Source organism: Agelaius phoeniceus, chromosome 5 (assembly GCF_051311805.1).
Source record: "Agelaius phoeniceus isolate bAgePho1 chromosome 5, bAgePho1.hap1, whole genome shotgun sequence".
Taxonomy (NCBI): domain Eukaryota; kingdom Metazoa; phylum Chordata; class Aves; order Passeriformes; family Icteridae; genus Agelaius; species Agelaius phoeniceus.
Window position 1 is genome coordinate 59,708,356 of NC_135269.1, and position 15,922 is coordinate 59,724,277.

The 15,922-nt window shown below is 43.1% G+C and overlaps 1 protein-coding gene across 2 annotated transcripts in view; it reads left to right on the forward strand.

Moving 5' to 3' along the window:
- Nucleotides 1-4,086: 4,086 nt before the first annotated feature.
- Nucleotides 4,087-15,922, forward strand: part of NAMPT (nicotinamide phosphoribosyltransferase) — a 31,169-nt gene continuing 19,333 nt past the window's right edge. Inside the window, exon 1 of one of the 2 annotated variants that reach the window (XM_077179106.1) lies at nt 4,087-4,274. In XM_077179106.1, coding sequence (XP_077035221.1) covers nt 4,215-4,274 — 60 coding nt within the window. In that variant the 5' untranslated portion in view covers nt 4,087-4,214. The remainder of the gene's footprint in view (nt 4,275-15,922) is intronic. The other variant, XM_054631988.2, reaches the window with a different exon arrangement.

The following is a 15,922-nucleotide window of genomic DNA, read 5'->3' on the forward strand; positions in this document are numbered from 1 at the left end:
ATTTCTCTTTCAACATTGTGACAGTACTCCCACCACCTACAGCTGCAAGAGTTGTATTTAATTTTTTCCAAACTTAAAATATGTTCTCTTCACCAGTCAATAGTGATTTAGCATAGTTCTGTTTAGCATAGTACCATTTTCTATTAATACTCTGAAATGCCCTAACTTTACCATATTTCATTATAGATACAGCTTAAGATATGTTCATAGGAGCTAAATTAAACCATTATTCAAGATCTGGCACAATGTAAGGTGCCAGAAAGAGCCAGCAGGAGGGGGAACGAGATGCTGACAAAAATTCTGTCTGAGCAAATCATCATTAATTATTCCATTGAAGGCTTGAAGATATATCAGCAGAATTCTGTAGTGAGAAATGCCATTTAAAAACAAAACAAAAAAAACTGTAGTATTTTTCTGACTTTTCCAGTTTCTTGCTAAAAGACTGATTTGATAAAAATAAGTTTTGTTTTTTACTAATCAGGTTTATATTAAAGCAGAATTTAAAAAAATAAATTAGGCTTTGTCCCTTGCAGCAGAGAGATTTCACCATGAAAAAGATAAGGACAGATAACACAGATAAAGGATGTGTTAAGGGGCAAAGTCCTGATGTGGCACCATAGAAGAAAATTTTGTGACAAAACATGGGAGATTTGCATATAAAGATAATTTCAAATTATCACATGACCGTGTTGTCACATTGATAGAGCACTCCACAAAAGGAATCCTCAGAAGGAACTAAGGAAGGTTTAAGTCCAGACAATTTCAGAAAAATATTTTTTTATTTAAGGGGGATGTGAAAAAGGTAGAGCAGCTTTCTAAATTACCAAGCACTTTTAGATCAGTCTTGCCAGTGGAAGACAGCAGACTGAGTTGTCTATGCAGCAACAAACAAGCAGAGATAAAAGGGGAAGAGCTGCAGAGAAGCCTCAGAAAGAAAATGGAAATTAAATTTTTTTTTGCTCTAATGGGGAAGTTATGGTAAGAAGATAACTTTGTGTCCATGAGACTGAACAAAAGCAAGCAGAACATCTAAGACAAGAATAAGTTGCAAGTTCATGATGCCAATAGCAATACAGCAATTACCATTGCTAATTTTATATTTTGGTGAAAAACAGCACTCAAACAAGATGGCAGACAGAAGTGCACATGAAACTCCTGATATATGGAGTCTCTTAACGTTTCCAACATCTTCACAGACCTTTCCCTGTTCTAGGGATACCCTTTCCCTCCTGAGAAAGCAAATGAAAGTAGTTTTTCAGAATCACAGAATGGGTAGAGCTGGAAGGAACCACAGTGGGTGTCTGGTCCAACCTCCCTGCTCAGGCAGGGTCAGCCTAGAGCTGGCCCATGGCACAGGGTTGTGACTGGATGGTTCCTGAATATCTCCAGCAAGGGAAACCCCACAGTCTCTCTGGGCAAGGTATATATATTTTTATATATTTATATATATAAAACTGGTGTTTTTCTCTCATGGAATGGCATAAAACAAGAGCATGCTGAGGTCAACAGGGACTCACAAGGGTAATCAAATTAATGTGGCTCTCAGGGATGTTATGGATACACCAGGATCTATAAAGAATGATGTCAGAAATAACCAAGATCTCATTCCTAACCTTATTCATTGCAATTTTTTGAGACATCCTTATTTCTACCAAAATCTGACTGGTGAAACTCAATGTGTCTGAATCATATTAATAAACAGTAGTTATACAATTTTTGGATTTTGTTTATGATCAAACAACGTAAGTTTTAATTCACCAGTGGTTTTACAAAAAAGGCTAACCATGCAGCTTTCTTTTTTTTTTTTTTTTTTTTTTTAAATGCAGTAGGCTAGCATTGTTAGTAGTTATTTTTCCATATGCCTGATTAGCAGAGTGAGACAACAATCTTCCAGTTGTGGACGAGCCATGGCTGTGACAGGAACTGGATTTGCTGCTTTGGAGCAGCAAATACAGAGTGTTATATATACTACCAAGTATTATATAGTGTTATACACTACTACAAGTGTAATGTACTACCAAGTATTATATAGTGTTATATACTACTACAAGTGTAATGTACTGCCAAGTGTTATATAGTGTTATATACTACCAAGTATTATATAGTGTTATACACTACTACAAGTGCAACATACTGCCAAGTGTTATATAGTGTTATATACTACCAAGTGTTATAGAGTGTTATACACTACTACAAGTGCAATATACTGCCAAGTGTTATATAGTGTTATATACTACCAAGTGTTATAGAGTGTTATAGATTACTACAAGTGTAATATACTACCAAGTGCTCTATACAACCAAGTACTAATACTACCAAGAGTGTTCTCTCATCTCAGAACAATCCAAGGACTCACAGAATCCATTAGGTTGGAAAAGACCTTGGAGATATCAAGCCCACCCTCTGACTGAACACCACTGTGCCAACCAGACTGTGAAAAACGCCAATCACTTGTTTTATAAAATTTTAAAAGTTTAATGATAATAAAATGGTTATAAAAATAGTAATACAATTAGAGTAATAATAATTTGGACAATTTGGATTAGGACAATATGAGATAATAGAAACAAAGACTTACTGACATTCAGGTACCTTTTTCTGGGCAGCATAAGCCCAAAAAAGGACACCTATTAACAAAGGATTAACCCTTAAAAACAATAACCTGTTGCATATTCATACATCACATACATGATGCATAAATTCCATTCAAACAAAGGATTCTGTCAGGTCAGTGTCAGCTTCTTCTTCTTCTTAATCCTAATGGTGTCGTCCTGTCTGAGTGAGGTGGGTAAAAGTTCGTTTCTTCTGATAAGACAGCAATAAATTCTCTTTCTCTGAAAGATTTCGGTGTGGCTGCTATCTCGCTGCGACTCCTTTCTTTTAAAAAAAAGTATCTTACATAGCATAGTTTCTATTTTAACATTTTGTTACAACCTAAAACTAACACACTCCTTAAGAAAATCAATACAGCATAACTTTCTAGCATAACACATATAATATTCATTTTAATATTTGCAAAAAGTCAATCATAAAATACACATTTTCCACACAGACCATGGCACTGAGTGCCACATCCAGCCTTTCCTCGAGCTCCTCCAGGGATGGTGACTCCAGCACCTCCTGGGCAGCCCGTTCCGATGTCTGATCACCTTTCTGTGAATAAATTCTCCCCAGTGCCCGAGCTGAGCCTGCCCAGGGCAGACTGAGGCCATTCCCTGGGGGAAGGACCCGAGCCCCAGCGGGCTACAAGGCCCTGTCGGGGCCGGGGGGGAGATGAAGCCACCCGAGCCTCCTCTTCCTCCTCTATGCGAATGCCAGATAAATACGGTTCGAAAACCTCACGTATTTCCTCCAATGAGAATACCAGTTAAAGTTATAATGAGTATAAAAGAAAGCTTTTGGAAAGCAGGTGTAACTTTATATGTAATCAACAGCAACTGTAAAGAACTGTAAAGAATGCTCGGAAGTATTTCTGTCAGAAAGTGTCATGCTTTTCCACCGAGGCAGCCGGTGCCGAACGCGGGCAGTGGGGGTGGACGGAGATCGGGCTGCTGGGGAAGGCCGGCAGGTCCTTCCCCACACGGGCATCACCCCAGGCGCTGGTAAAAGGGACCGCAGGGCGCAGCGGCTGCCCCGGAGCTCGGCCCGGCCGGCAGCGGGTGCTGGTGCTGGTGCGGGCGGGAGTTCCCCCCCGGGCCCGGGTTGGTGCCGGTGCCGGTGCCGGTGCCGCCTCCCCTTTCCCGGAACCGCGGCTGCCGAGAACCGAAACCGGGGCCGCTCCGCGCATGCGCGCCGCCCCCGCCCGCCTCGGCCCCGCCGCCCGTTCAGCCGAGCGCGCGCCGCTTGCTACAGGCAGAGGGCGCTCGCGGCCGTGTGGTGACGTCACCGGGCGGGCCCCGCCCAAACCAAATGAAAGAGAACGTGCGGCGCGGGACGCTTCTCGCCCGCCCCTCCCCCTGCACCGGCCAGCGGCGGGACCAATCGGAGCCCCCGCGGCGCCCGGGCCCCGCCCCCTTTGCCGTGACGTCAGGGAACCGCCCTCGGTGGCAGAGCGGTCCAACCAATCAGCGTCCCCGCGCGCGCCCGCCCAGGCCGCGATCCCGTGTTTCCGCCCCGCCCCCTCTCTCCGTGCTCCCCCCGCTCAAAACGCCAGCGGTGGCGGCGGAGCCCGGTTCTGTCCGTGCGGGCGGCGGCACCTCCCGGGACTCGGCGACATGGAGTGCGCTGCGGCGGGAGCCGAGTTCAACATCCTCCTCGCCACCGACTCCTACAAGGTGGGCATGGACAGCCGGGCGGGAGAGAGGGGGTCACCTCTGCGGACACCGGACCTGCCGGTGCGCGCCGTCCGCGGGACGCCGAGCCAGGCCGGTCCCGCCGCCACCGGCCCCCTGCCCTCCTGGCCGGGGCTGGGAAATCCCGCGGGGCGCCAATGAGGGTGCCCGGCCTCACCCGGGCGGTGCGGGGGGAACGGCGCAGGCCTGGCCGGGGCTGCCCCTCTCGCCCCCGGCAGCCCCGAGCCGCTGCCCGCGGGGTGCCGGGGGCCGCGCAGCCGGGGGAGCAGCGGCGGCGCCAGAAAAGAAAGTGAAAGCGGGCGGGGTGGGCGCCGCCATCCCCCCGCCTCTGGGCGCGGGGGGCGGCCATGGCGGGCACGCGGGAGGCGGGGGCCGCCCGGCCCCGAGCATCGTCCGGCCCCGCCGGGCTGCCCGCCCCCCGCCCTGGCCGGGGTCGCGGAGGGCGCGCACGGCGCTGCCGCGGGGCAGCCGCTCCTTCCCTCTCCCGCGCCGCGTCCCTCCCGCCGTGCTCCGCTCCGCCGCTCCTGCCCGCGGTCGTGCGCCTGGCGGCGATGCAGCGCGCCCCGGGAACCGGCTGGCGCAAAATCCGTGTTCGCTAGCCCTGTGCTCAGCTCCCGGGCACTGCGGTGTCACATTCGCTCGGCGAGGTAGAGGTTAGAGCGGAGAGGCGCACGCACGGCCCTCCCTTCGTTTCCTGGAAATAGCGGGGCTGACAGCGGTGACGAAGTGCAGGCGCCCCGGGCCGGAGCTCTCTGCCCCGGCAGCTCCTGCCGTGCCTCGCCGCCCGTGTGCCCGGGCCGGAGCCGCCCCTGCTCCTGCCCCTGTGCCGCGCTCATGGGAGCGCTCAGCATCCAGGTGCTGGGCGCAGCCCCCGTGGGACTCCCCCGCCGGGCTGGACACGGGTGCCCGGCCCCTCCGGGGCTGCAGGGATCACTTATTTCCTTCAGGAACTGCGTTGCAATGTCCACGAGGTTGTTGTAAACAAAACTACAGTAACAGTCCTGGTTGTCGCTGTAAAGCATTTATTGTGTTTTAGCTTTTTGAGCGTTGGGATGCTGGGATGAGTTTTCAGGGATGAAGGTACTTCTGGATAGAGGAATTGAAAAAGCAATAGCTATGTTGTGACTAGCTCTTGTTACTGAGTAACTACCAAAGTACGAACCTCAGCAGTTGCTGACTTGTGGTGATATTATTATTACTATTACTACTATTTTCATTTTTGTTGTTATTACTTTAAGTTACATCAAGACATAAAGAAAGTTAAGAGCTATTGTTGCTGTTTGTGGGAACGAGTTTTGGGAGATGCTGATAAATCTTGGAGGGCATCCTGAATCTGCAACTGAGGGCTTGCAAAGCTGCTTCCATTCTGACTGTAATCTGACTACAGTGCTCTTTATGAACCAGGTTTAAGTGTTTGTTATCTAACTTATTCAAATATGGAAGATGCACTTTTTTCCATGTCTGAAACTAATCGCATTAAATACTGCAGGCCTGGATTAGAACAGTATCTACTTCAAATCTAATTTGCACACTACTTTTTCTAAATGCACTGGGTGTGCTCTAGGATTGCTGGCAGTTCAGCACACTGGAGTGACATAAAACCAGTTTGCTTCTGTTTTGTTTGCTGTTTCATAGTGTAGATGACTTGGTTACATTCCAGGAGTGGTAGAAATCTTAAAGAGGTCAAATAAAGGCCTGAGGTGTTTTTTGGGTTTTTTTTCCCAGTTTTAAACCAAATTTGGATGAGGTTTTCTGTGGCAGCTTAGGAGCATTTTGTATTATATTTAGAACAGTTGCCCCCCTCAGTTGCTTTGTTAGGACTATTCAAATTGTCTGTCTTTCCATATGCTTTTTTCCAAATCTTAGGAATTGCAGTGTCTCTGAACAATACTTAAACAAGTAGCTGCTCTTATCTTGTTAGGTAATATGAGCAAACATCACTTATCTTCTCCCTGGATGATACTGTCGTTTCCCAATCAATGAAACTCACTTAGTGAGAGCACTTTCAGTAAAACTGCACTAAAATATCTGGTAGTTTGCAATGTCAAGCTTTTTACAGGAGTTACCAAACACTCCTATTAGCAATTAAAACAACTGAGAGTTGATTGGGGAATTTTTTCTTTTCATTTTGTTTAGATAGTTCTGCTGTATCCACAACTGTAGCATCTGTTTGTGTATGCAGAACTGTCTGTACATAACATTTAGACTGAGAAAAAACATGGATCAGCTCAGAAGTTTACATGGTGATCTAATTGCAGTAGATGCCAGTCCATACGAGCTAATGCTGGTGACAAAAATCACGTAGAAATAAACACCTGTATGGTATATAAACCATACAGGTTTAAATACCATAAACACCATATGGTATGCAGACCACAGTGAGTGGTACCACCCCAGCTTAGGCAGTTGTCCGTCCATAAAAAAGTTGTGGCATGTCAGGGTCATGTCTGTCACAACTTGTTAGTTTGAGTACTAGCTCCAGTGTCTGAGTTCTCTGTTGCTGCAGTTGGAAATTTGGGGTGAAAGCACAACTCATTACTGTTATAGTGCCTGTACAATTTCAGAAACAAAGTAATTCAATAGGCAAAGATTTGTCTGTTGAGAGCCTATACAGCCTCCCCTCCTTCTACACTATTTTCCTGTCTGCATGTGCATCATAGGACATTTCCTCTTAAACAGTAGAGATTATTAAGTACTCAGTTTCAAAATCTTTTAAGTGCTTTTGAAAAACTGCTGAGTATCATGCTGATTGCTAGTAAAGTGAATATTCCTAGACAGGAGTAGTTCCCAGTAGGTGAGAATGCACTGGTTCCAGTACTGAGCTTCTGTTATACACTGGAGCTTACTCAATTGTACAAGTGCTCCAGGATTTTGAGCCTGGGCTTCAAATTATACAGTTTATCTCTAAACACAATAACAAGATAAATGTTTTTACATCACTTAGATTCTTCTTCCTGTGTACTTTGTTCTGTATTCTTAAGCTTTTACAAATCCCCCAAAAGTATAATTGCTCCTGTATGCTGGGAATTATATGCCATCCCCTTAGAGTCTGGGCATGGGCATTTGGTATAGTGTGTGTGCAACATGCTGATAAGTAACAGCAGTCCTTTTAATTCTCCTAATCATGAGACTCTCAAGAGATTCATCAATGCAGTGTTATCTGGGGAACCTCAATGTCTTAATGTGCACTAGAGCAATGGCATTTCTATTAGTGAAGTTTTCTACTGGTGATTTGGTATTACTGAAAAGGGGAAGTATTTGAAGTTAAAATCCTTGTTGATAGAAAACTGCAAGTGAGGGGGTATCAGATGGCTCCTTGAAAATCACTGTGTGTTGTGTGATGTCTTAGTCTTGTGTCTGCAGCAAGACACAATTTATATAGCTCCATCTATACAGCTAGCTATACAATCACATTATACACCCACATTATACAATATTCTATAGCAGTCTTACCCCTCTGAGACAGTGGGGTTCTGTTCACTGTCTGCCCTTCCCCGTGAAAGGATCCATGCCCTCAGTGCCTCATTTGTCTGACATTGCTGACACACCTCCTCTGCATTTTCTTTCTCTCTGATTCCCAGTGCTCTGTTTAGCCTATATTTGTTTATTTCTGTACAGGCCAGAAATATTCCAGAGTATAGGTAGTCTGGAACGGTGTTGAGAGGATCAGCTTGGCAGAGCTGTGCTGCTCAGTGGGAAGACAGCCATGACTGGCATGGACCAGGCCTGGGTTGGATGGACCAGGAGCTGCAAGTGGGCAAAGGCTATTGACTGAACCTTGTTTGCTGCAGTAATAATAGCTTATTTTGCTTTTGCCAATGAGATCTGTTACTGTTGCTTGGCATGTTTTGTAATTAAGCTGATAGTTATAATAAGCTGCCGTGCAATTACTTCTTAGGAGGAGCTGACTTGCTATCTAGACTGTAAATTAGATCTATTTCAGAATTAATTTCTTTCTGGATGCTTCAAGGAAACCCAAAATGTATGTTTAAATTCTGTATCCCTTACATGTTGAATTTTAAGTATTTGTCACTTCAGATGACTTTTTACTCTGTGTGGATGTAGGAGAGCACTGAGTTCTGAAGCCCTTCACGTGAGTGTCTGTTTATTCTAGGCTCTGACAGCCTGTATATTCTTTATTTAGAAGACTAGAGGTATGTGAGGAAGAAACATGAGTACTCTTTAGCCTGCTGGGTTTGACTAGTACTTAATGACTGCAAAATATTCTTTACAACAGACCATATTTTTTTTTTTCTTAATTACAATCTTGTGGTGGGAGTGTGAGTGTTATCTCCTGTAATTCTGCCAGTGGAAAGCATTGGAAGCGTCTGGCTCGACACTCCTTGTAAGACACAATCTTCACACTCTCTAGATTCCTTACTTTCCAAGTTTTGATTTGCAGTCACACCATCCTGCTACAAACCCCAAGACACCATTGCTCAAAAGGAGCACTGCAACTGTACAGTATTCAGATAATTTTTAAATTAATGGGAAGCAGCCCTTCTAGAACCAGTGCAGCTTTCATTGTTGAAAGGTAAATGTTTTTCCTTTTTCATTAAGGAGCAGGAAACTTACCACAGTGTGTGTGGTAGTACAGCAGACTATTGACAAATGTGTAGACAGTAAACATAAGGCATTTTGTCATCTCTTTTGTGATAGTCTTGGATGTAAAACTGCTGGCTTGACTGAGGTAGAGTTAATTTTCTTCCTAGTAGCTGGTATGAGGCTATGTTTTGGATTTGTGCTGAAAACAATGCTTATAATTCAGGGATATTTTTGATTTTGCTGAGTAGTGCCTGCACAGAGTCAAGGCCTTTTCTGCTTCATACACCATCCCACCAGCAAGAAGCTGGGAGGGGACACCAGGACAGCTGACCCCAGCTGACCCAAGGGATATTCCATACCACATGACATCATGCTTAGTGAATAAAGCTGGGCAAAGAAGGAGTAAAGGGGGGAATATTTGGAGTAGTGGCATTTGTTTTCCCCAGTAAATGCTACACAGGCTGGAGCCCTGCTTTTCTGGGAATGCCTGAACACCTGCCTGCCCGTGGGAAGTGATGAATGAATTCCCTGTTCTGCTTTGCTTACATGCAGAGAAGTTTTGCTTTCCCTGTTAAACTGTCTTTATCCCAACCCATGAGTTTTCCACTTTTACCTTTGGATTCTCTCCCCTGTCCCACTGGCAGGAATGAGTGAGTGGCATTTGAGGCTTGGTTGCCAGTTAGGGTTAAACCACAGCAAAAGCCATGAAAGTCTTTAGTGGTAAAGCAATCAACTGCAAAATGTAGCTGTTTTTAAGCACTGTGTTTTGTCTGAGAAATTTAGAACACTTTTAGTGCTAGTGCTTACACTTGACCTTGTGTTTTAAATAAATGTGGACCTGGTCATGTACAGCAGCTCTGCTATAATGTGCAGCTTCCATAGGAATTCAGTTGCTTGCATGTGCTTTCCTTATTTTTCATAGTACTGACTGGTCTCTTAACTTCTTTTTTCTCACCTCTGGTCATCTTATTTTTCAATACACATATAAGAAATGATGGATGAACTCAAATATGGAGGCATTAGAAGTGGTACAAGGTCATCATTCAGTCATAACCTCTATTAGCTTATCTCTCTCATCTCATAAGAGCTGATATCTCCCAATATTCTCACTTTGGTTCTTGAACATTGTCTCAATCCTGTGCATTCTAATAAGGGGTCTGGAGCCTCTCTAAGGCCTTTTTTTTTCTCTATGGTAATCTGAAGCTCATGTAATCAAAATAGTAAGATTCTACTTGACTCTTAGATTACTTTTTTTAACTCACTTAAGAATGTCTTGCACTTTACCTGCTGTTGTTGGATGCCCTTTCTCTTGAATTATTAAAGCTTGATTCTTCTGGCATTTCCTCTCTTGTTCAAATAAATTTATCATTTAACCATACTGGCTTTTGGTTTGGTTTTCATTTCCACTGTCGTGGTGTGCATTCCTTCTGTGATTGCTTGAATGCTACCAAAGCATCCCTGTGGAATATAACTGTTAGGCACAGTTGTGTTGGGTTTTTTCCTGAAGAGGCTCACAATGCCTTATCACTGCTGTAAATTACCTCATCTCAGTGAGGTACATCTGATAGAGCAGTCCCTTTGCTCCTAAGTCCTGGTTCATCTCCTTATTGTTGCTAATAATGCTGTTTTCCATGTAGATTGTTGGCAAACTTTGCTTTTAGCTGCTCTGTTGGCTAAATCTCCTAAAGGTTTAGGTAAAGCAGTATTGCATCCATGGCCTCTTTCCATAATGTTTGTAAATAATATGTAATACCACAATTCATGGAGGTCTAGGGGTGCTTTGCAGAAGTCTCCCTGGTGTAAATACCAGCAGTACCACTGCACTAAAGTTGTCTGACTCAGCAAGGCGTACTGGGGGGTGAGGATCCCCAAATGTCTCTTGCAGATCCAGGCTTGCAGTGCAGTGACCAGCCTGTGCTTTGGCCCCTGTGCTGCAGACCTGCAGTGTCCTGGCCAAGTGGCCCCGGGTCCAGGCCATGCTCCCTCTGCCTTACCTGCCACCTGTCCCTCTGATCTTTGTGGTTGTGGCTGTGTGGCACCATGGGTGCAGTGGCCAGGTTGTTCTGTACCCATTTAGCACTAAGGATTTTTCAAAATAGCTGCAGAAATTTCAAATATTGTCTTACTTGAACTGGTGGTATCATCTTATCACATGAGAGTTACAGTGCAGGCAAGATCCTGCTGGGTAAATGTTTGGGGGTTTGCTTTCTGCACTGTAGACAGGGCTTGGAAGCATCTTTCTGATGGTTCATGTTGGCATCTGACCTTGGGGGGGCATCAGGAATTACCACCAGTGGAGATTTTGGCCACACCTGACTTCTCATGTCCCATCTGTTTTTCCCATGTTTTCAAATGGTTGAATTACATTAGGCTTAAATAATGTTTTAAAGTGAGTTTGTCATGATATCCTGTACAACAAAATTTGTAGATTGTAAGAATATTTATATTTTTATGTCAAATATCTTATCTAGCATAGAAAAATGCAGCATTTACCTCAGTCATCCCTATTTTATGATGAATACCCATTAATTCCTTTTTCTTAAAATGTAACTCTTAATGTTTGGGGTGGTTTTTTGATGATCTAAATGCAATTTGTGGTTCATGTTTTTTCCCTCAAAAAACTTGATTTAATTAAATAGATGTAGTCCTTGTTGAAAGTATTCTTTGTGCAGAATATACCTTTATTTGCATTAAATTAAACAAGGAGCTATCACAACTGGAATAAAAGTGCTCTATTTCAGTCATAGTACATAATCTTGTAGGTAGTAGTGCCAAAGCTGTTTGTCATATGTTTTATAGACAAAACCTAAACCACAGCCTTTGAACTAAACATCAAAAGGCCTTTGAAGATACTTGGGAGAGTTGTTTTCTTGTAAGGGTCTCTTAATCCCAGCAGAGGCTTTTGTTTGCTTTTCTGTTTGTTGGTTAGGGTTTTTTTTTCTTCCTGAAGAAAAGGGATTTCCTACTGACTTTATAGTCACCCCTGCTTATCAAGAGCTCGTCTGTGCAAGTCCTGCTTCTGTCATCCCCTAACTGAAAGCACAGAGTTCTCAATACTGCCTTAATCTCTTAAGTCACATAAAATTTAATATCAAATATTGTACATTGCTTTTGGTTGTTCTTTCTACTCTCCTTTAGGATACAGAAAGATGCAAGTCTTCATCAGACAACAAGGATCAGGCGTTTTTGAAGCATAGTTTTCATTGTCCAAGTGCCTTATAGTGTTGTGTCAGGTTTTTTCTTGTTGGTTGGTTTTTGTTTTCAATTGCATTCTTTGTGTCTTCTGTGAACAGTTCCCACTCCTAGACCTTGACCTTTTTTTCCACACTTTTTTTTTTACCACCAGGCATTTCACTACATGCCAAGCCTCCTGACCACCACTGTGGCAGATGGGTATTATTTCCCCATGTAGAAACCCAGAAATGACAGCTAGTACAATCAGCTGCTGTGACATTTTGTAGGCAGATATTCCTGATAAGTATGGTGCCCTGTCTGAGGGCTTGGGAGCACAAAGATGGCCAGATAACTCAGCAGGGGTTGGAGGTCTTGTGCTTAACTTCTCACACACCTATACAACATGGAATCAGAGAATAGTTTGGGTGGAAAGGGACCTTCAAAGGCCATTTAGTCCAGCCCCTTTGCAGTGAGCAGGAACATCTTCTACTAGACCAGTTTGCTCAAAGCCTCATCCAACTTGACCTTGAGAGTTTCTAGGGATGGGTCATCTGTCAACTCTCTGGGCAACCTGCTCCAGTGTTTCACTAACTTCATCACAAAAAAAAGTATTTTATCCAATCTGAATCTGCCCTCCTTGAGTTTAAAACCATCACTCCTCGTCCTGCTGCTACAGGCCCTGCTAAAGTGTGTCTACATCTTTTTTATAAGCCCCCTTCAAGTAGCCAGTGGTTGGGAAGTGTGGTACTTTTAAGATTGTGATTGTGCCTTTAAATATTGAGTAGTATTTAAAAGGGTGTCTCAGCTTTGTAGGTAAAACTAACAACTTTGTGGAATGTCAAATGAAGTATCATTAAAATTACAGCTGTAAGGTTTGCTTAGATGTAAATATTTTAATTGCTAGGGACGTGTATTTTCACTGTTTAAATAGATTTTAATGTGTGAAGAATATAATGGAATACCATACATGTGACTTGCAAAGTTAGTTCCTTATCTCCTTCAAGTACTTACAGCAACTTAATTGATAAAATTACATTTCTGTCAAACACGAAACTTTCATAAATGTTTTAATCCCTAGAAGTAACTATCTTCTGGACACTAGCTAGTATGTATTTTCAGGTTAAGATCTAATCTTACATCAGAAAAGATAGCAAAACCTGTGATGCAGTGTTTGAGAAACCTGAGTGGGGTTGAAACTGTCAGCAAGGTAGTCAGGAGGAGCTGTGTCCCCAGGAATGCAATATAAAGGATAAATCTGTTAGCATTTCAGCCTGATTTCAACTCTAAAGTTTTGCTTTGCAGCCAGAGCACTGTTTTGTGATCATTCTTCAAAGCAGAGCTAGAATAAGTCCCTAAAAGAATGTACTTAAATGCAATAAGGAAAGGTGGCACCAGCTCAGTGGGTACACTGTGCACCCTAAGTTAATTTGGGCCTGTAACCATTTTGACAGAGAGAAACATATAGCAGGAAGAGATGCCTTTGAACTGTCAAAGTCGAATATATTTTCAAGATGTGAGCAGAAGATCACGCAGATTTTCATTACAATGTAGGTGTTGGCTTCAGTAACTTGCCCATAGTTGGTAAGTTGTATAAACTTATTAAAAGAACTCTGAGTGTCCTGTCTTGTGCAGGTATGGTTTTCATTGTTTGAACTATTGTGATGAGAACAGCAGCATTGCTTTGCTTTGCTCTCAAGCTTGCCACAAGGAATTGAGATATTCATGTGGAAAATTGGTCCTGGCACATGTGCTGTGTACACTTGCAGCTGCTGAGCTGTGTCAAGCCTTTACTCTCAAGTCACAAACTCAAAAGTCCAGTACCAGTTGTAAAAATGAGCAAAATTTTTCATGAGGTTGCTGTAACTTATCTTGGTGGCACCAGTGGGAGGGGAGGAGTTCCCACTCTGTGTCTTTACAGTGCATGGGCATTCTAAGGATTTGTTACAGGATCTTTTTCTCAGAGTGCCTTTAATACAATTTAATACACAATATGTATGTGTTCATATACCCACTAATTAGAAAGACATGGAGCCTATTTTTGTCTGCTCCATAGTAAAGAAGAGTGTGTGTGTGTGTGTTTTCTTTTGTGCAGGGATTTCGTTTTCCTTTAAATGTGGTGATATCATGCAGAGAGTTTTCTTTGAGCTGGCAGTGTGATGTACTTCTTGGAAGTTCTGCACAGAACTAGAAAAGGGCATGTTATAATTTGTGAAGCGAGACATTTATGAATAGCTAGAACTAAATCTAAAAGCCAGGTTTTGTCTTTGGGTCTAACATTGCTACTCTTAGGCATTCTGCTTTTGAGTGGCTGTGGAATTGTAACAGAATAGGTTTGTGCTCCATTAAATGCCTGTGGTGCCATGCTTTGTTTGAAGGCAGGGCAGAAAACGTGCAATGACAAGCTTGGGTTTTATTTGATTGGCCTTGTAAACCTCATACAAGCAAAGACAATGGAATGATCTTTAAATTGACCTTTCTTGAATGTTTCCTTGCAGCATTGGAAACACAACCATAACAGCCTTGTGCTGGTACAGGAGAACCAGAAATTCAGTTGAGTAGCTCATTGTCCAGTCTGAGTCAAATACTCAATTTAAATGACATTTGAGAGGAGAAGGGAAACTGTCCTTTTAAAATTCCTTAACATACAGTTTTAGGAATACAGGTAAAGCAACCTTCAAATATTTTTCTTTGAGGCTGTTTGAGATATATTTAAAAAATCAGGACAAGAAGGGAGAAACAGTAAAACTATCCCTTTTCCAATTCCTTGTGGCATTAGAAACAGAAAATTTTAAGGTTATTTTGAGTAAGTAACAGCAAGAAACATATAATGAATTAATACTCTAACCTGTAAATATGGGAGTTTGAAAAATATTCAGACAGGAGTTTCCAACCATTTGAATTTTGTTCTGATGCACAGTGGTGCTTTCTCAGTTGTAGGAACAGTTTTTCCTTATTGAATGTATAGACTTGTTCACAGACTTCCCATCATAATTTAAGAAAACTCTTGATACCTTCAACTTTGGGGATACTTTACCTTGATTTGTGTGTTCTGTAATTTAAACATTGATAGTGCCAAGTTTCTGTCATTGTGTATTCTTTTTGTTCAGTGTGGAATTAAGGATTTTGCATGGAGTTTGCTTTTTACACATTAGGAGATGAAATTGTACAGGTTTAAGGTTTTAAGTGTTTATTAGAGCGTACTTGTTTCAAATGCTGTTATGACTCAAAGTAAATTTCTGGCTAAATTTATTATCAGGAGCTCTGAAAAGCTGTAATAGTTGAATTCAGCTCAGCATTGTGTTTTATGACCAGTTTCCATGTAATATAGGCAGCAACTTCTCATGCTTCCTTTATGTGAACTTTTTCAAATTTTGAAAAAAAAGCCCATTTAGCAAACTTTGTAGGGAGGCACAAACCTCAGGTAGATTTTAGCAGCTTTACTGACAGTAACAGGTTTGTGAACTGGCTTTGGTGTAAGCAGAGTTTGAGAGACCCACTCTGCTCACTGGGAATGGGACACATGGGTAAAGCCCTTGCCACTGCCTTCTTCAGTCAGGGTGGGTTTATCTGAGCTATGGGATGGTGGGGTCTGCAAAACTGGACTCAAATAGAAGCAGGTGTTTGGTAGTGGCATGGAATTTTGTGCTTCCTGCAGCTATTAGGCTTGGTGTGCTAGAGCAAAAACTGACCTGGCACATTGGCACTCAGTGCTGCTCCTGAATCCTAGCCAGAGTCTCCCCCAGTTAACCAAAGCCAGGTCACCAGGGGAGGGGAAGAGCAACCTCGGGAAAGAAGACTTGATAAAGAAGCAAGGAGTAACAGAGGGAAGACAGTCCTTGGAACTGAAAATTGAAAAAGGTTAAAAGCCTGGAAATTCTGTAAATACTTGTGTAGAATGTGAATGGATAAAT